This window comes from Tursiops truncatus, chromosome 15 (assembly GCF_011762595.2).
Source record: "Tursiops truncatus isolate mTurTru1 chromosome 15, mTurTru1.mat.Y, whole genome shotgun sequence".
Taxonomy (NCBI): domain Eukaryota; kingdom Metazoa; phylum Chordata; class Mammalia; order Artiodactyla; family Delphinidae; genus Tursiops; species Tursiops truncatus.
The window spans coordinates 38,183,445-38,201,193 of record NC_047048.1 but is presented as its reverse complement, the minus strand read 5'-3'; the positions used below and the strand labels follow the sequence as shown (position 1 = coordinate 38,201,193).

The 17,749-nt window shown below is 54.0% G+C and overlaps 2 protein-coding genes across 3 annotated transcripts; both read right to left on the bottom strand.

The window, feature by feature from the left end:
- Positions 1 to 1,376: 1,376 nt before the first annotated feature.
- Positions 1,377 to 14,326, bottom strand: LOC117308046 (uncharacterized). 2 transcript variants are annotated; one of them, XM_033839421.2, is made up of 7 exons: positions 7,435 to 14,326; positions 5,239 to 5,352; positions 4,831 to 4,985; positions 4,558 to 4,736; positions 3,940 to 4,080; positions 3,414 to 3,615; positions 1,377 to 3,126 (listed from the first exon to the last, which is right to left on the bottom strand). In XM_033839421.2, the coding sequence occupies exons 1-7, from the start codon at positions 7,488 to 7,490 to the stop codon at positions 2,108 to 2,110; spliced, it is 1,866 nt and encodes a 621-aa protein (XP_033695312.1). In that variant the 5' UTR covers positions 7,491 to 14,326; the 3' UTR covers positions 1,377 to 2,107. The 2 variants fall into 2 exon arrangements, with proteins under 2 accessions (XP_033695312.1, XP_033695311.1); XM_033839420.2 differs by having other exon boundaries at positions 3,940 to 4,265; positions 4,831 to 4,896.
- A 311-nt stretch (positions 14,327 to 14,637) lies between these two features.
- On the bottom strand, positions 14,638 to 17,693 carry POLR3K (RNA polymerase III subunit K). The gene is made up of 3 exons (XM_019927505.3): positions 17,523 to 17,693; positions 16,379 to 16,466; positions 14,638 to 15,179 (listed from the first exon to the last, which is right to left on the bottom strand). Exons 1-3 carry the CDS (start codon positions 17,631 to 17,633, stop codon positions 15,052 to 15,054), a joined length of 327 nt encoding a protein of 108 aa, XP_019783064.2. The 5' UTR covers positions 17,634 to 17,693; the 3' UTR covers positions 14,638 to 15,051.
- Positions 17,694 to 17,749: the final 56 nt, after the last annotated feature.

The window sequence follows — 17,749 nt, the reverse complement described above, 5'->3', positions numbered from 1 at the left end:
GGATAAAGAAGATGTGGTACATACATACAATGGAATACTACTCAGCCATAAAAAAGAATGAAATAATGCCATTTGCAGCAACATGGATGCAACTAGAGATTATCATACTAAGTGAGGTGAGTCAGAAAGAGAAAGACAAACACCATATGATATCACTTACATGTGGAATCTAAAATATGACACAAATGAACTTATCTACAAAACAGAAAGAGACCCACATACATAGATAACAGGCTTGTGGTTGTCAAGGGGGTGGGGGTGGGATGAACTGGGAGTTTGGGGTTAGTAGATGCAAACTAGTGTGTATAGGATGGATAAACAACAAGGTCCTACTGTATAGCACAGGGAACTATATTCAATATCCTATGATAAACCATAATGGAAAAGAATTTAAAAAAAAAAAAAAAGGAAGCTGTTTCCTAGGTGGGACCAGGAGTCTCCATCGAGTGCACCACACACCACACCTTCCATCATTGTCCTGCCCCCGGAGAGCCAGCCCGTGGCTCCAGACCACCTCCCAAGGGGCTAACTAAGCCCTGACAGGTGCTATGGTTCTACAGAGAAGGGGCTGGGTGCCTGCAGCCCAGAAGATGAGTGCAGGCATCAGAACATTTACTCCCCATGCAGCCCTGACAAAGTGCTCGGCTTTAAGCTTCAAATTATATTTTTGGATGACAAGCTTGAAAACTAGACTCCCTGTTAAGAGAGAAAAGAGCCAGGCAGAAGGCAGCCACGCAAAGCTGGTGTGGGAGAACCTGGGCAGCGCCACCTCCATCCTCTGCCCAAAGTGAGGGGCCCGAGAGGGTGGGGACCAGAGACCACCCATTGGAGCTCCTCCTCCCCTCCTCCTGCCTGTGGAGCAGGAACTACCAGGCCAGCAGGGAGGGTCCAACGGGGCCTCCAGGCTGTTCTCAGCGTCGCAGCCTGTGAGAGCCCCCCAGGGCACCACGATGGGGGGGGTGGTGTAGGGTCAACTCATCGCTACCCCGGGGGCCGGGAGGGGCCAGGCACTCCATGACGGCCACCAGAGTAGCCCAGGGACCAGGGAGGGCCCCAGAGGCAGCACAAGACACAGATGCCTTCAGGTGCACACAGCCCCCTGAGCTGGCACCTTAAACTGACCATTTACCTCCAAGGGCTGCTGCAAACCAGAAGAGGCAGAGATAACGTCATGAGAAACTTGACATTTTTTCCCATCAGCAATGGAATCAGAGACATGAGAAGAAAAAGAACTCGGCAATAGAGAATAAAGCTAATTTGTCTTTGGCCCCTTTGAGTCACAGTGCGTACATATACTACCTATATACTATATATACCACTATATATAGCAAAAAAGCTCAAAGCACTGACAGAGGCCCCCAACCTCACCCAGAGCCCACAGCCTGGGCGGTCCAGACATCTGGGCACCCCAGGCCCACCGGGTCACGAACCTGAAAGTCCCCGTTGTGCACACTGTACAGGGACTGGAAGAACGGGCCTGGGGACGGCACGTCCTGGTACAAGGCTGTCTTCATCCTGAGGTCAGGAGACAGTAATCAGAGGCCCAACTCCAGGAGGTCACTGCCAGGAACACGGCTCCTTCCACGCAGCAGGGACCAGCCCTGCCCCGTTAGTGCTGCTGTCGCCCTCTCCTCTCGTTGGGTCCAGGCCTGACACCTGGCACCTGCGGCCCCCTCGCTAATGACCCCACAGAACTGATTTATACCAAGACATGGGTCCCTTTAAGGTGAGTGGTGATGGCGGGTTCAGGGGTGGGGGTGACCAGCTGTGTCTTCAGCCGGAGGGGGAGACAGTACTTCCGGGAACCCCATCAGACTTCTCCCCGAGCACCGGATCTACCCACCCAAGACCCACTGCTCCTCCCCTGAGAACGGCGCCCCAGACTCTGACCCAGCAAGTCCAGATCAACCTCGCCAGCCTCCCTGGGGGCCTGTCCCGATTCCCCACCCCAGGGTGGCATCAGGGGCCACGAGTCACATCGCATCCACCCAACGTCCCCTCACTTTCCCGTCCTGAGACCCTGTCACACCCTGCACTTAGCTCTAGCTCTGCCTCTCCCGCCAGCTCACACACAATTGCCTCCCTCTGGACCCCACCCCTGGCCACCCTACAGGTTCTCCTCCTCACTTGTACCACAGAACTCCATTCTCAAAACATAAACCAGATCCCATCCCACGTGACCAGGCTTCAGGCGCTCTCCTGGGACCCGAGGGCAAGCCTGAGCCCTCCCTGGTCCTCTTGGCCACCCATCGGGCCCAGCACCCCGTCCCTCCCTCACCCTGGCTGCCTCTGTCCAACCTCCTCCCATCCTCTCTGCTACCCGTCCACGCCTGGCCGGTCTCCTGCGGGACGAGGCCCCATGTGTGATGGCTTGTTTCAGGAGGGCTTTTTGTTCATCTGGTTGTCCGTGGCACCCATCAGGGCGGGAAACAGGGCCCCGTGAAAACCAGATGCCCAACACTGTCTGCATAAAACCACTGTGCAAATGAGCCAGTGCCAAGCACCTCCACAGGCAGGAGACAAGGGCCTCAGGCGACTCGGCCCCAGGGACTTTGGGTCCCTCCAGAGCTCTTTTGGGCCACACTGCCCACCACCCACATGCACCTGGCAACTGGGGACATCCCCACTGGTCCGGGTCAGAGGCCTGAAAACCCCTCCCCACCCAGGAGCATTGTGGGAGGGGGTGTGGGTTTGGGCCCTCAATGCACCGCCTACCCCACACCCACAAACGCACACACACGCTCATGCACATACGAATTCTCACACCCACATGTACAATAACACATTCACTTACATGCACACACTCCCACACACACTCCTTGGCTACAGACCTGGGTGACAGCTTGAACAGCAGGTAGGTCAGGCTGGTCAGCAGGAGAAAGATGGACACAGAGACCAGGGTGCTGTCGCGCTGCCCCAAAGCTGGGACCAGGAGACCTATAGCAGGAAGGGCCCAGGGCTGTGTTCCTCCAAACTCACCTGGCAAAGGCACCTGGATGGGCGCCTCAGGCCAAAATGGAAGGTTTATGTCGCGCCTCCGAGAGTACTCTGGGTGAATCACGCACCCCTGGGCCTTGCCTTTCCCATCCATAAGATCACCAGAGTCCGAGATCCTTTCCAGTACCTCTGTGCACAAGAGTCAGCCCAGCCCCCTAAGCAGACGAGGCCCTGCCCGGGCTCCAGAGACAGCAGCACCAGCCTGCTGTGCAGCTGGGGCCACACTCGCTCCAAGGAGACCGGGAGCTGCAGCTCCCTGGGAGGCCCAGCACTTGGCAGGTGTTTCCCCTTCACACAGACCTCCAGGGGAAGGCAGTCAACTGGGCCACGAGGGAGGGGGTCCCAGGAGGGGTAAGGGGTGGGACGCAAGGGGGCGGGGAGGCCCCACCCAGGCCCCTGAAGGCAGCAGCGCCCACCTTGTCTCTGGGGGGAGTGGAAGCGGGTGGGCTGGCTCCAGTCACTCCATGGGCCCTCATAGCGCTCCTCCTCCGCCACCGCGTCCTCTAGTGTGGCCATCTGGACACGCAGCCGGGCCTCATAGGTGGAACCAGGGTCCAATTCAGTGGCTTCAAGTTTCAGCCAGGTCACCCCAACAATGTGATCCTTGTGCCGAGCCCGCTGTGGGGTGAACAGTTAGGAGGTGCTGGGGGTGAGACTGGGCCCATCAGCCCTCGAGGACGTGTACACACACACGTGGGCACACTTACACGTGTCCACACACTTACATGTATCCACGTGCATGCACACTCATCCACACAGGCACGCCCTGTGAACGCTCACACGTACACACAGGCACACTCACCACACCTGCACTCACTTACCCTTGTCTCTGGTCACTTCCCTCCTCACAATTCCAAGGTGACACCACCCTAGATGGGACGAGGAGTGACCCTGGCTGCTGCTCCCAGGAGAGGTCCCCACGGTAGGCAGACCCAGCCTTACCTCCCAGGTCTCCTCCTGCCTCTTGAAGGCCAGCTCGTAGCTGAGGAGTGAGGCCAGCGGCTCCAAGGCAGGATTGATGCTCCAGGTCAGGACACAGTGGTCAGAAGTGATGTTGCTCAGCAAGTCTGAGGGAGGGTCCAGCTTCACTGAAACAGAATGAAGCTGTGTGACGGTGTGGGGGCCAGCACGCCCAGGACTGGGGATCGCAAAGATTCCCGGGAAGGACGGGGCACGTGGCCAAGGCCTTCTCAGAGCAGAGGCCTCACTGGAAAACTGGTCCAGAGAAGCCCCAGGTGGGACAAGACAGCAGTGACTTCCTCCAGCCTCTGCAGACAGACAAGGTGAGTTTCAGATCTAAGCTGCTGCTGGAAGTTCTTCCTAGTGTCTTACTGAAGTCCTTCCTGCTGTGACTGAAGTAGATCGCAAGTGACTCAAACTGCAGCTCCTGCCCCAACTCAAAGCCCTGCACCTTCATCCTCCTCCAAAACCCTCCCCCTCCCCGGGGGCCCCGCCTGATGCTAGCCCTGGATCCGTCAGCAGGGACCGGGAGCACTGACTGGGCCGTGGGGGGTGATGTAGCCAGGATGCTCCCGGACAACGCAATGGCCCAGGCCTCACCATGTCTCCGGGGCAGGTACTGTGGATCCACCAGGCTGACCTGCTCCTTCCCAGAGACGTGACGGTGGAAGGTGATGGTGAAGTTGTCAGAAGGCACGAGCACCTCCTCGGGTGGCAGCTCCACTGTGCACACGCTGGCCCGGAAGACGCACCTGTGCTTGCTGCCTGGAGCATGGTTGCTGGAAAGGGCACGTGTCGGCACCAAAGGGCCACTGCACCAGCCCGGCTCCCTACCCCCACCCCTGCCCTCTACCCCCTGCCCTCCGGCCTCACCTGGTGAAGAGCAGCCAGGGGCCGGCCCCCTGGCCCAGCTCTGGGGCAGACCAGTGGCAGTCAATCCTGAGGATGTTGTTGGTGTGGCACGTGAAAGTCCCAGGCCCTGGGAACAGTGACCCTTGCAAGCCCACAGTGGCTGCTTCAGGGCAGGGCTGGGGGAGGGGGAGGGCGTGGCAGCTGACCCCTCGGACAGGCAGGCCCCAGAGAACGAGCCCAGGAGAAGTTACCGCGGGCAAGGCTGGGAGACCCCAAGGGGATGGGCTCTGAGCGTGCAACCTGGGTGGGGCTGAAGCCCCGGTCCCGCACAGCCCAAACCCAACCCTTCCCCGTGGAGCCTGACGGGGGCACCCCTGTCCCCAGCTCTGCCCCCACAGCCCCCCCCACACACACAGTGCCAGTCCTTACCTCCTCTGTCCCCTGGGACAGAGACGCCCAAGCCGACCCAGGCGCAGATGCAGGTGCAGGTCAGGAGCCAGGTGCCCACCTCTCGCATCAGGACCGCGCTCTGCAATGTCCAACCTGGAAGAGGCTGGGCTGAGGGGCTGTGTGTGGAGTGCCCCAGTGGGTGCTCCCGTGAGGGGCACTCCGAGTGGGTCACCACCTACATCCTCACCCTGTCCCGTGAAGGAGGCTGAGCACGCTGTCCAAGCAGCACCGGCAAGAACCTCCAGCTCAGGCCTCCTGGCGTCACTGGACTCTGACTCAGCCACGTGTCCAGGTCTGCCCAGCGGGCACCTCTCTGGGCCCAGGTCCCCTCCCACAGGGGAGGCACGGTTGGGGGAATGGGGTCGCGGACAACCACCACAGGGAAGCTCTGCTGGACCCCCTGGTCCCACACCTGGGCCGACTGTGTGAGGCGCGTCACCCACGCGAATTCCCACCAGAGCCACATGAGGTGGGGGACAGTCCCTGATCACTGACAAGGGAGCGGACCCCAGGGTCACACTGCTAGCTGCTCCCATCCTGGTGCTCTGCCCCAGGAAAGTGGAGGAGGATGGCAGCGGGGTGTCCATGCGACAGCCAACACCTCCCACATGCTGTCTGTCACACACCTGTCCCCAGGTGCCCTGCAGAGGACAGCGCCCCCGGGAGCAGGGCTCAGTGCAGGGGTGTCAGCCCCAGGATCCCTGGAGACAGGGTCTGGGTGCTGGGAAGCGCCTGGGGGTGAACAGGCCGCTAACACCCTGTCACCCCATTTGCAGCTCCAGATGGTACACTGATAGCTCCTCTGCAGGAAGCAGGACCAGCCTGGTTATGCAAGCCTGATGAGTGATAAGGAAGCAGAAGAGAAGCAGACGTGCACAGACCGCAGCACGGAAGCGCTCCAGGAGCCCGCACACACTCACCCGGTAGCAGACACCCTCCCACCCCGCCCCCTGCAGCCTCTCTGTGGACCCACAGGATGGACCCCTGTCAAGGCCAACAGTCAAGAAGACCCCACCCTTCCCTAGACTGAAGCATCACCTGCTACAACCAGCCACAGCAGGAGAGGCTGCAGCGGCCACTGGATGGAGACAGGCAGCCTGGCAGCAGCTGGCTCTCAGGGCGCATGAGGACAGGATCAGAGGGAGCACCAGGATGGGGGCGGCTCAGGCACAGCCACCACTGCCTGGCTAAGAGCTGACCCAGGCCACAGTGGGGATGGCCACTGCCCCAGCGGTGGAGGGACACCTGCATCTGTGCGACTTGGGCCGGCACGGCCACAGGCTGACTCAGGAGCGTGGACTGGGGCGCTCCAAGCTCAGCCGGCCCCAGGGGCAAGCGTGGGGAGGACAGGACCCACACGGGACACTCGTGCGAAGTAGCAGGCCAGGCCCACCCTGGGGAGAGGTGGGCAGGGCACACGGCAACTCGGCCATCTGGGGGGGGGGTCCCTGCTTTTCCTCTGCACAACGATTCTGTCCAAACATAGTGAGCCGAGCAGGGCCACCACCCTCCTATGGACGAGGAGGCTGAGGCCCAGAGATACCAGACTTGCAGGATTGGGGGCACTGGTCACCTGGCTTGGGCACTTGCCCCACCAGCTCCCACGCAAGGCTGTGAGCTTCCCCCACCCCGGGGCATCAGTCTCTCTCCTCAGGGAGCCTCGATACTGAGGCAGGGCTGCCCCCATCCTTGGCAACAGACACCGGGCCAGGTGGGGCAGAAACCCCACCTGACTACTCCCTGGTCCTGGAAGAGGCACTGGGATGGCCCCAGGGAGGCCTAATCACAGCTCAGACAAGACCAGGTCACGGGACGGCTGTGATGGCAGGAGGATGGGACCCAGAATCTGGGCCCTCGGGCAGAGCCGCCCACTACACCTCCCATCCTGCTGGGAGCCTGGCTGACATGTCCACCCAGCACTGTCCCTTTCCATCAAGACCTTCAGCACACAACCACTCTGGCCCCTTCTCAGGACCCCATCTCCTCCCTGGCCTCTGGGTCAAGTTCTGGCCCAAATGACCACTGGTCCCCACAGCTTGCCTGCCCTGGTTTCCCGGCCCAACATGAAGGCATGGGCCACCGTGCACTGGACCCCTGCCTCGGGGCCCACAGACGCTGCCAGCCCAGGGCCAGGTCTCCAGAAGGACTCAGCCCCCCGCTCCCCTGAGCGCTCACCTGCTGCCGGGCGAACTGCCCGGCCAGAGCAGGCCTCTGTCAGGGGGCTGGTGCATCGCAGCGCGCCCTCCGGACTGGCTTCATGGCAATTACCGCACCCACTTTCTGTCCCCTTTCACAGAGTCTGTATTTTTAATGGAGAGCGAGGGGTACCCTGTTACTCTCCCTGCCCACCCCAGAAGCTGGCAGACACAGAGGGGGGTGAAATGGAGGCTGCCGCTTATCCACCACTGTCCTCTCTGCTGGGGCAGGAGGAAGAAATCCAGGTCCTGGCTCCCCAGAAGCAGCTGGAACCTGGGGGAGGCGGGGACTAGCCAGGAAATGAGGCTGGAAATGGGAGCAGGCGGCTCCTGCTCTGGGCCCCACGTGCGCAGGTGGGCGACTCCAGCACCCTCGGACCTGATGCTGTGGGGCAGAAGTGCTGGAGGACTCTGCTTCCCATGGTGGTGCCAACCCTGCTGGGGAAGGGCAGGGAGCAGAAGAGGTCAAGGCCAGCTGGGGAGAGTGCGGAGAAGGCGCAGAGGGCAGAAGAGGGAGGAGGCTCCACGGCGCACTTGCCACCTGCCTTCCTAGAGAGCTGAGCTGGACGGGCGCCCGCCTCAGTGGGGTGGATGTCCGGGAGATGTGGAAAGGCCAGGCTTGAGCCAGGGGCGGCCTCGGGTGGACAGGGGCACAGAGGGCGGGGCCCAGAGCAGAGGGAGGAGGAGGTCCAAAGATGGAAGTTGGAGTAGCACAGAGAGGACCTGAGGTCCCTCAGGACGAGCCCTCACTGTCCCCTCTGCCCGGCTGCCTTCTGCGTGATGAGCCTTCATGAAGCCCCCGAGTCCCCTGGCTGTCTCCCCAGCCAGAGCAGACACCCCTGAGCCAGGCCCAGCCTGCTTAGGACAGGGGCGGGGACAGGGCAGGTAGTGGCTATGGGCACGGGCTGGAAGGACACTGACACAGGCCTGGGACTAAATGGGGGGAAACGATGCCCCTGCTCTTCCCGTGCTGCCCCTGCAGCCCTGGCAGCGAGGCTCAGCCGGCATCGCCCCTGCATCTGGCTCCTCCAGGGCAAGAACCTGTCTGATTTATGCTGCATCCCCTGCACCCAGCCCCTCACTGTTGAAGAAGCACATCCTGAACCTCCCCACAGGCCCGCCCTTGCCTGGGGTAGACAGTGTTATTAACGCCTTAGGTTCCCTGGGGGCTCTGAAACATTATTCAAGCAGAACCCTCTACTCCCCTCCCTTGCTTAGCTGAGTAACCCTCCCAGAATCCCACCCTCACCCACTGCCTCGTCCACAGCTCCAAGGGGAGTCCACAGACTCGCAGCTCCTCTTCTGTCCTAAAGCCCCCCAAAGGTGCCGTGGAGAGAAGGGGCTTTACCAAACTCAGGACTGGGCCTCAGCTCCACTTGTGGTTGTCATGGCTGAGACCACCTGGCCCCAGAACTCCCGCTCACTTGTCCCCACAAAGGTCAGGACCTACAAACTGCCTGACAAGCTCAGAGCCCTTCTGCCCAGAGGCACCCATGACCCCTACAGGCCTGGGAATGGCAGCCCAGCATCCTGTGATCACCACTGCAATCCTGCTGTCTCTGGGAGATGCCCGAGGCCAGGACATCAAAGGCGGTAAGATAAGGGTGGCCGCCCAAACGCCCTCCGCCCTTCTCGTCCAAGTGTGGTCCCCAGGCTCTTCCTGGGGCCTGGGATGGCAGGCCACCAGTCTCTCTGTCCCACAAAGTTCACGCTGACCTCAGTGGTTGAGAAGCCCAGATTACAGACTCACCTTCCCAGACGCATCTGCTAGGTCCCATGGCAAGTCTGACTGGCCCCCAACCCTGCAGCCCTGGAGGTGACTTGTCGCCCTACCACCCCTGCATCTGCAGCAAGTCCCTCAGCCTGATTCAGGAGATAACTGCACCGCCCGGTGACGTGAGCCTCTCACGGCAGGCTGACATAGGCCACCCACAACTGAAACCACGAGCGCAGAGCCGAGCAGCTGTCCCAAGTGGGGATGACAGGCGACCATCACCCCAATCATAAATCCTACCTTTCACTCCTCAGGAACAGAAAAGTTGCTGAACGTGGACTTTGGTGACCCATCCACTGATTGGCGGATGACTGTCCACCATGTTCCTCTCAAGAAACACCAGTGAGATATATTAAATTAGCGCCGGGAGGTGAGAACCCTGACCAGGCACAGAGCAGGTCTCCTTTCCTAGGCTTTCTGGGAGGTGCAGCTCAGGCGATCCGTGAGCACTGGGGTGGGTGGAGGGGGTGTTAAACATAAAAGTACTGCAGTCTCAGTTCAGGAAGGAAATAAAAAATGGGAGTCCCCTTTGACCTCGGAGAGGCAGCCCCTGTATGAAGCCAGGCACAAGCCCCTCCAGACCACGTCTAAGCCCCAACAAATGCACATTTAATGGCCTCGTTCCTCACTCTGAGCTTTGCGGCCTCCTTGCTGCTCTGGCTCTTTTCAAAATCTTTCTAGGGAACTACATAAAAACCTACCTCACGCCTTTACTGGTGGTGCAGGCCATGGTTAATAATCCTGCTGATGGACATTTGGATTGTTACCTACATACGCTATTTCAATTTAATTGTCATATATATAACTGACGTTATCATATTAGTTTCAGGTATATATATGCTACATGCTATTCTAAATGAAGGTAGGGACTTCCCTGGTGGTGCACTGGTTAAGAATCCGCCTGTCAATGCAGGGGACATGGGTTCGAGCTGTGGTCTGGGAGGATCCCACATGCCACAAAGCAACTAAGCCCATGCTTGGCCCACAACTACTGAGCCTGTGCTCTACAGCCAGTGAGCCACAACTACTGAGCCTGGGTGCCTAGAGCCCATGCTCCGCAACAAGAGAAGTCACTGCAGTGAGAAGCCTGGGCACTGTAACGAGGAGTAGCCCCCGCGCACCGCAAGTAGAGAAAGCCTGCATGCTGCAACAAAGACCCAAGGCAGCCAAAAATAAATAAATAAACTTTTAAGAAATTAAATGAAGGTTGTGAACAATTCCAGGCCTGGATCTTTAATCACCAGGATGAGTACTATACAAAAAATGGCTAGGGGGCTTCCCTGGTGGCACAGTGGTTAAGAATCCACCTGTCAATGCAGGGGACACGGGTTTGAGCCCTGCTCTGGGAAGATCCCACATGCCGCGGAGCAACTAAGCCCAGGCACAACTACTGAGCCTGTGCTCTAGAGCCCGCGAGCCACAACTACTGAGCCCACGTGCCAAACTACTGAAGCCCGCATGCCTAGTGCCTGTGCTCTGCAACAAAAGAAGCCACCACAATGAGAAGCCCGTGCACCGCAATGAAGAGTAGCCCCTGCTCGCCATAACTAGAGAAAGCCCGCGTGCAGCAACGAAGACCCAATGCAGCCAAAAATAAATAGATAAATTTATTTTTTTAAAAAATGGCTAGGTGTGGAACTGTTGTGTCTAAGGTTGACCGTTGTAAAATACTGATAGATATTGCCAAGTGGCCCCCCAAAAATGTACCAACTTCTACTCCCACTAGATGTGTAAGAAAGCCTGTAGCCCTCACCAACTGTATACATTATCAGTCTTTTAAATCTTTGTCAATCTAAAAAAAAAAATCTTTGTCAATCTGATAGGCAAAGACATTTCAATGTTGTCTTAATTTGCACTTGATTATCAGTGAAGATAAGCATCTTTTCATACACTTATTGGCTATGTGTTCTTTGGGGCACCAAATAAGGTCACATTTCAGTGTGTCCTTGTGCCTACGTTTAGGTGTGAGTGTGCATGTCTGTATTCTGTGCATCAAAACAACTGAGGCACAGTCTAGAGACCCCAGAGCTGGTTTCCAGTTTCTCTAGAGTCTGAGAAACCAGGACCCATGGAGAGATGGAATCAAAGGCTCAAGTCCATGAAACACCTTAAGAATGACCAGGGGCGTAATCATACTTCTTTCTAATATTTCAATTTCAATTAGCTTGGCCCCTATCTTACCTATTATAAGCACGTACTTTCATACTTACTGGTGCCATCCCTTCCCTAGTATCCCATCAAAAGAGCTTCCTTCTCTCTGTCAGGTTAGAACTTACTACCTTGAGACCAGCAGACCACACACCACCCACACCACAACCCCACAAGGAGACACCACCAAGGCTACAAAGGTGGGTTATCATGGACACTTAGATGTGGGAAGAAGGCCAGTGCCTCTGCCCAGAAGTGTTCTGACGGCACAACCTGACGCCCCACCCCCTCCCATAACAAATGGAGATAAAAAGAAAAACATCCATAGATGGAGGGTAAAAGACCATACAACCAGAGTCGCCAAATACCTGCTGAAATCCAGCCCCTTGAAAGCAAGGAACAGCCAATAACAAACACCATTGGTCAGACATGTCCTAAGGATGTTATATGTGAAGCTACATAAATCCTCACAACCCTATGAGGTAGACCAGAGGTTAGCAAACTACAGCCCACAGGCCAAATCCACCCCACCCTTTAAAAAAAAAACCTGTGAGCTGGGTTTCCCTGGTGGCTCAGTGGTTGAGAGTCCGCCCGCCGGTACAGGGGACATGGGTTCGTGCCCCAGTCTGGGAGGATCCCACATGCCGCGGGGCGGCTGGGCCCGTGAGCCACGGCCGCTGAGCCTGCGCATCCGGAGCCTGTGCTCCGCAGCAGGAGAGACCGCAACAGTGAGAGGCCCGTGTACCGCAAAAAAAAAAAAAAAAAAAAAAACACCTGTGAGCTAAAAATAGTTTATACGGAGAATTCCCTGGCAATCCAGTGGTTAGGAATCTGTGGGCAGTCCAGTGGTTAAGGCTTTCACGGCCGTGGGCCCAGGTTCAATCCCTTGTGGGAGACTTCCCTGGCAGTCCAGTGGTTAAGGCTTTGCCTTCTAACGCAGGGGGTGCAGGTTCGATCCCTGGTCGGGGAGCTAAGATCCCACATGCCTTGCGGCCAAAAACCCAAAACATAAAACAGAAGCAATATTGTAACAAATTCAATAAAGACTTTAAAAATGGTCCACATCAAAAAAATCTTAAAAAAATGAAAAATAAATAAAGTCCCAATCCCTGGTCAGGGAAATGAGACCCTGCAAGCCGTGCCTCACAGAAATTAATTAATTAATTAAGATAGTTTATACATTTTTAAATAGTTGGGGGGAAAAAGCTTAAAGAATTATACGACATGTGGAATTACTATGAAATTCAGATGTCAGCATCCAGCTTCACTGGAAGACAGCCATACCACCCACTCGTGTTATCTGCAGCTGCTCTCATGTGCTGACAGCGAAGTACTGGTGACAGGGCTTCCAGCCCTTGCTCTGCCGGCTCACAACTCAGCAGTGACCTTAACAGCATTTCAAGGGCCACCATACGGTTGTATCCATTCTCTTTATTCTTTTTTTTTTTTTTTTTTTTGCTTACTATGAGTGCACACCCAGCATGTCAAAATAAGAAAAGTGGGCACAGAATGTCATGTTTTTAAGGCACAGGGCAGTGCAGACTATCTTGTCAGCAAACTGGATAGCAGAGCAGTTTATCACGCAACGATACCACAATGGTCGACGTTGCCAGACCGAGCACTCGTCACTGGCACGAATCTCAACACAAAACAGAATTCCTGGACTTCCCTGGTGGCGCAGTGGTTAAGAATCCGCCTGCCAATGCAGGGGACACGGGTTCAAGCCCTGGTCCGGGAAGATCCCACGTGCCGCGAAGCAACTAAGCCCGTGCACCACAACTACTGAGCCTGCGCTCTAGAGCCCGCAAGCCACAGCTACTGAGCCGGCATGCCACAGCTACTGAAGCCCACGCGACTAGAGCCCGTGCTCCACAACAAGAGAAGCCACTGCAATGAGAGGCCCGAGCACCGCAATGAAGAGCAGCCCCCGCTTGCTGCAACTAGAGAAAGCCCGCGCGCAGCAACGCAACACAGCCAAAAATAAATTAATTAATTTAAAAAAAAAAGAGAGAGAGAAAGTGCTCACAGGCTGTGAGTCTGCACTGCACTATTCACCTACAAATATGCTGAGGAAAACATCTGCATCTCTCACCACACTGCATCTACTGAATCCATCAGCAATGTCAACAGTGAACTTCCCCTGCTCTCATAGCCTGAACCACTATGAGATACATGTTTGCAACGCTGATGACGAGCAACACTAACTCTGAACCTCAATTATGCAAAATGGTATCCATTCCTTTCATCAGTGGACTTGCATTACAAAATATTGTAGGATTATATTTTGAATTTCTTTATAAGACTTTGTTTTCCTAGATTTTGACTCTTGACCCACAAAACCCAAAATACTTACTATCTGGCTCTTTACAGGAAAAGTTGTAAACTCCTGAAATAGACTATTATTATCTCCATTTTACACAGGAGGAAACGAACTTGACAGGCAGGCAGGCTGACTTCAGAGGGCACGACCTTCGCCACTGATCCACGCTGCCTCCAACAACAAAAACGAGAACAGGCATCTGAGGAAACATAACTAACTAATGGCACAGAAAGAAGACACTGAAGATAACAGCCACAGGATAAAACCACATTTGCAAATCCAGCACAAACTGCTCTGAAACAGAAAAAATTGGACACAGTGAGCTCAGGACCTGGTCAACCATCACGTGACCCATACAGATTAATAGTTTCTTGGAAAGATAACAAGTTTCAAAAAAGTAAAAATCTGTATCAGAGGCATAAATTTAAGTCCCATTATTTCATAAGTGAGACTTCATTATGAAGAGAATAGATACAGGGAACTACATTCAATATCTTGTAATAAACCATAATGAAAAATAATGTGAAAAAGAATACATGTACACATAACTGAATCACTTTGCTGTACACCAGAAATTAACACAGCGTTGTAAGTCAACTATACTTCAATAAACTAAAAAAAGAGAGAGATCTGAAAAAGCAATTAAGTCTGAGCAAGAAACCAATCCATCAATAACCAAGATCCTGTCCCCTGCTAGCCCAGGGTGTCCTTTTTCTCTTTAGAGTAGAAAGATAGACACAGAAAATATAAAGTGTAAAAAAAAATACTACCTATTAAGTTTATTGCAATCATAGGAAAAAAGAATATAAATCATAAAGAAATAGAAATCCATGTTACTCACAATTTTGTAACTAGTTTGGCCCTAAGTATAGTAGTCAGTTTTGGAATCCTGTTTTGGGGTTTGATGTCTACTTCTTCAGGCATTTAAAACACTGAGAAGGTGATATTAGAATTTTAACTTTAATTAAATTTTCAGAATACATTTTGATTAAATAAGTTTGCAATTAACAGTTTAAATACTGAGGGACATCTAATGTGCTAAACTACTAAGTTTTACTTTATTAGTCGTGCAAACAATGTAAATGTTTAAGAGTGTCGGCTGATGGTGAGAGAATGTCAACTGCCCAATAAATGTAAAAGATGCAGAACAGGACCTTAAAGTTATGGATACTCCTCTCCACACACACAGTCTCCTGGACATTAATGAGTTAATCCACTGACTGGGAGATGGGCTACATTTCCTCAGCCCCTGGCCAGCCACCCTAAAAGGGTTAGCTTTCCGCCACACTCGCAGCTGGGAATCCACCCTGGGGAATACGGTAAGCAGACGCTGACACAGCTGGGCCAGCCTGGCCCTAGTCCCGCCAGCGATGTCCACACTGAGCATTGCAGCACTTGTAGAAGGTGGTCATGGGCTCGTCTGCAGAGCGGGTCTGAAGCTGCATGAAATAAGCACGAGGGTGTTCGCATTTGGGACACGGCTCTGGCAATGAGAAAAACAAACAAGTGACCCACGTTTACTTAAAAAAGTGATGCTTGTGACCAACACACTTGTTAGAAGTAGGTGTTACGTGAAAGACAGCTCATCTGGAATCCCTTGCCCAGGGTGCCCTGCACCAAGATTTAAGGTTACCAACAGCGTTATCATTCCCACTGCGCTCTCACACTGAGGGAATGAGACCTGTGATCTTGGAAACAGTCCTCCTTTCCCTGGGTCCCTTTTCTTCAACTCTGGCTGAAGACTGGCTAGAAACACCATGTGAAAGGTGACACGGCTGCCGTGTGCATTACAGGGTCCATGCCCTGCAAATTCCCCTAAAAAGTGCATCTCCACCACCTGGTAATGGACAGGCCCTCTCATCTTCCCAAAGGAAATCCCAACGCACGACCAATCCACTTCCCCTTGAATTTAGGGATCCGTCTCGGCAGAAGTTGTCCAGGCTGTTCTTATCAAGATCTCAACATACATCCCACGCCTTTTCAAAGTGTCCCAAGGCACGTATTTACTTTCACTGAGATTTCAATTTGAGAACCTTGCTTCTGATGGAAATGCCTTCAAACACTCTCAAACACCATTTTGGTAAGTAATTCATCTCCTAATGACAAATTCTGCCAGTGCTGGATTTTTAACATAGCAGATCTGGACGTTCCCTGGGGGAAAAATACAGCAGTGATCATGTGCTAGCTCTTCCTCCTCTCAATACAAGTAATGTCTAGGGCTCTCCTTCCTTCTTTGGTCACATCTAATCTCTACCAGAAATGAATCAAAACTTGGAATAAATATTTATTTTACTGAATGTTTAGTGCAGTTTAATACTCTGTATCATTAACTTTTAGAAATCTGTATTAGAACAAAATCCTTAAACTGTTTTTTTATTACTCCAATCACATCTGCTAAGTGCCTGCTATATGCCAAACGCTCATTTGTGCTCTCACAATCTATGACTATGGATTAGCCCAGACAAATCAAGGACACCCTGAGACTCTTAAGTCAGGTCTGAAGGACTCCAAAGCTTGTGCCAATATTGTTTGCCTAACAAATACATTATTAGAGAAGAAAACACTTTCTAGTTTTAGAAGCCCACTTCACACAAGTACATCACAGACTCTGCCGCAGAGTGGCACAGCCAGCAGCCTCATCCTTACCCACAGCTCTGGAACAGAAAAGGTTTTCCCTCTCACCTGCAGTAGAGTCAACATTCTCCCAGGCAGCTGCTCCACCGAGCACATCATCCACTTCTTTCAGCTTTGGATACTTCCGATTTGTTACCTAATAAACAACAGCAGGTCTTCAGACTCTACAAGTAAGTGAATGGTACAAACCTGGGTCACCAAACCATACCCGTCCTCAAGTGTCTCCCCAGCCTTCGCTTCCTTCCTTCAACACAAGACTGGAGGAATACTAAATGAAAGCAGAGTTCCTGCTGTCACAGAGCAGGATGCTGTCAGAATTTAGAGGATCCGCAATTGGGATGTCCCCAAAAGAAGTGAGAAGATCTCTGCAAGGATTGGATGAAGCAACAGAGCAGGAGGAAAAAAATGGCTTAGGTGTGACCCTCTTCTTTTCCCACACCTCTAAAATACTTGGTAATCCAAGATAAGAGAACCAAATACAACTGAAGCCAAAAAGGAGTCCAGCCACTCTCCCCAGGCAGAGAGTTTTCTGTTTTCCAAGTTCTACCAGACGTCCTTGAAATGTCACCTTTTGCATAGTTTCAGACTCTAAACTCCTACAACACAGCTATACGGTGGAATAGTATACAAACATTAAGAATGAGGTAGTACCAACGTGCTCTACTTCTAAAAATTAAAGGTGTTCTAAAAAGGAAAGATGCACTACCGAGGGAGAGTAATAAAGTGTGCATCACTCACGTAATGAACATCCAATACATTCCAGTTGTTCAGACTAGAACATAAGAGGGAACAAGACTGAAAAATCCCTGCCCTCCTACAGCTTATGCCCTAGTATTAATAAACAAAGCGCATAAGTAAATTGCAAGGCGTATTGGAAGGCAAATGAGTCTTACGGAAAAAATAAAATTAGGGGAAGGAGCATAAAATTTAGAAAGAGGCTGCAATTTTAAATAATCCTTTAAGCAAAGACACGAGCAACGACTGACATGGGTACCTAGGGGAGAAGAGCGACCCAGGCGGAAAAGTCGTGCACAGGCTACAGGAGTAGTGCCCGTGCCGGGCGGGAGCGCCTCGGAGAGGCTGGCGTTGCGGGCAGAGGGCCCGCTGGACGCGAAATCTGCACAGAGGATGGGCGGGGAAGGTTAGGGTCGGCCTCCGCGCTGTGCGCGCCGCGCGGCCGGCCGGGGCCCACCTTGCGGGTGACGTTGTGCACATAGGGGCAGGTGTTGCAGGCGAAGCGGTGGCAGCGCTGCCCCTCCTCCACGATCAGCCCGTTCCCGCAGCCCGGGCAGAAAAGCAGCATCGCGGCGACTAGCCCGGTTCTCCCGGCAGCTCTCGCGACCGTTCGGCGCCGGCGCGCCGACGCTCCGACGCTCCGAACTCCCATTGGTCCCGGCAGCCTCCCCGCCCCAACCAGCC

What these genes read in the sequence shown, in the direction of transcription:
- LOC117308046 (XM_033839420.2), bottom strand. Translation starts at nt 7,490, where the DNA reads ATGCACCAGCCCCCTGACAGAGGCCTGCTCTGGCCGGGCAGTTCGCCC. An exon ending in CCCTGGCTGCTCTTCACCAG is followed by an intron (nt 4,737 to 4,830) that starts GTGAGGCCGGAG and finishes TGCCCTTTCCAG; the next exon opens with CAACCATGCTCCAGGCAGCA. An exon ending in CCACTCCCCCCAGAGACAAG is followed by an intron (nt 3,127 to 3,413) that starts GTGGGCGCTGCT and finishes TCTTGTGCACAG; the next exon opens with AGGTACTGGAAAGGATCTCG.
- POLR3K (XM_019927505.3), bottom strand. Translation starts at nt 17,633, where the DNA reads ATGCTGCTTTTCTGCCCGGGCTGCGGGAACGGGCTGATCGTGGAGGAG. An exon ending in TGCACAACGTCACCCGCAAG is followed by an intron (nt 16,467 to 17,522) that starts GTGGGCCCCGGC and finishes GTTGTTTATTAG; the next exon opens with GTAACAAATCGGAAGTATCC. An exon ending in GAATGTTGACTCTACTGCAG is followed by an intron (nt 15,180 to 16,378) that starts GTGAGAGGGAAA and finishes TCTCATTGCCAG; the next exon opens with AGCCGTGTCCCAAATGCGAA.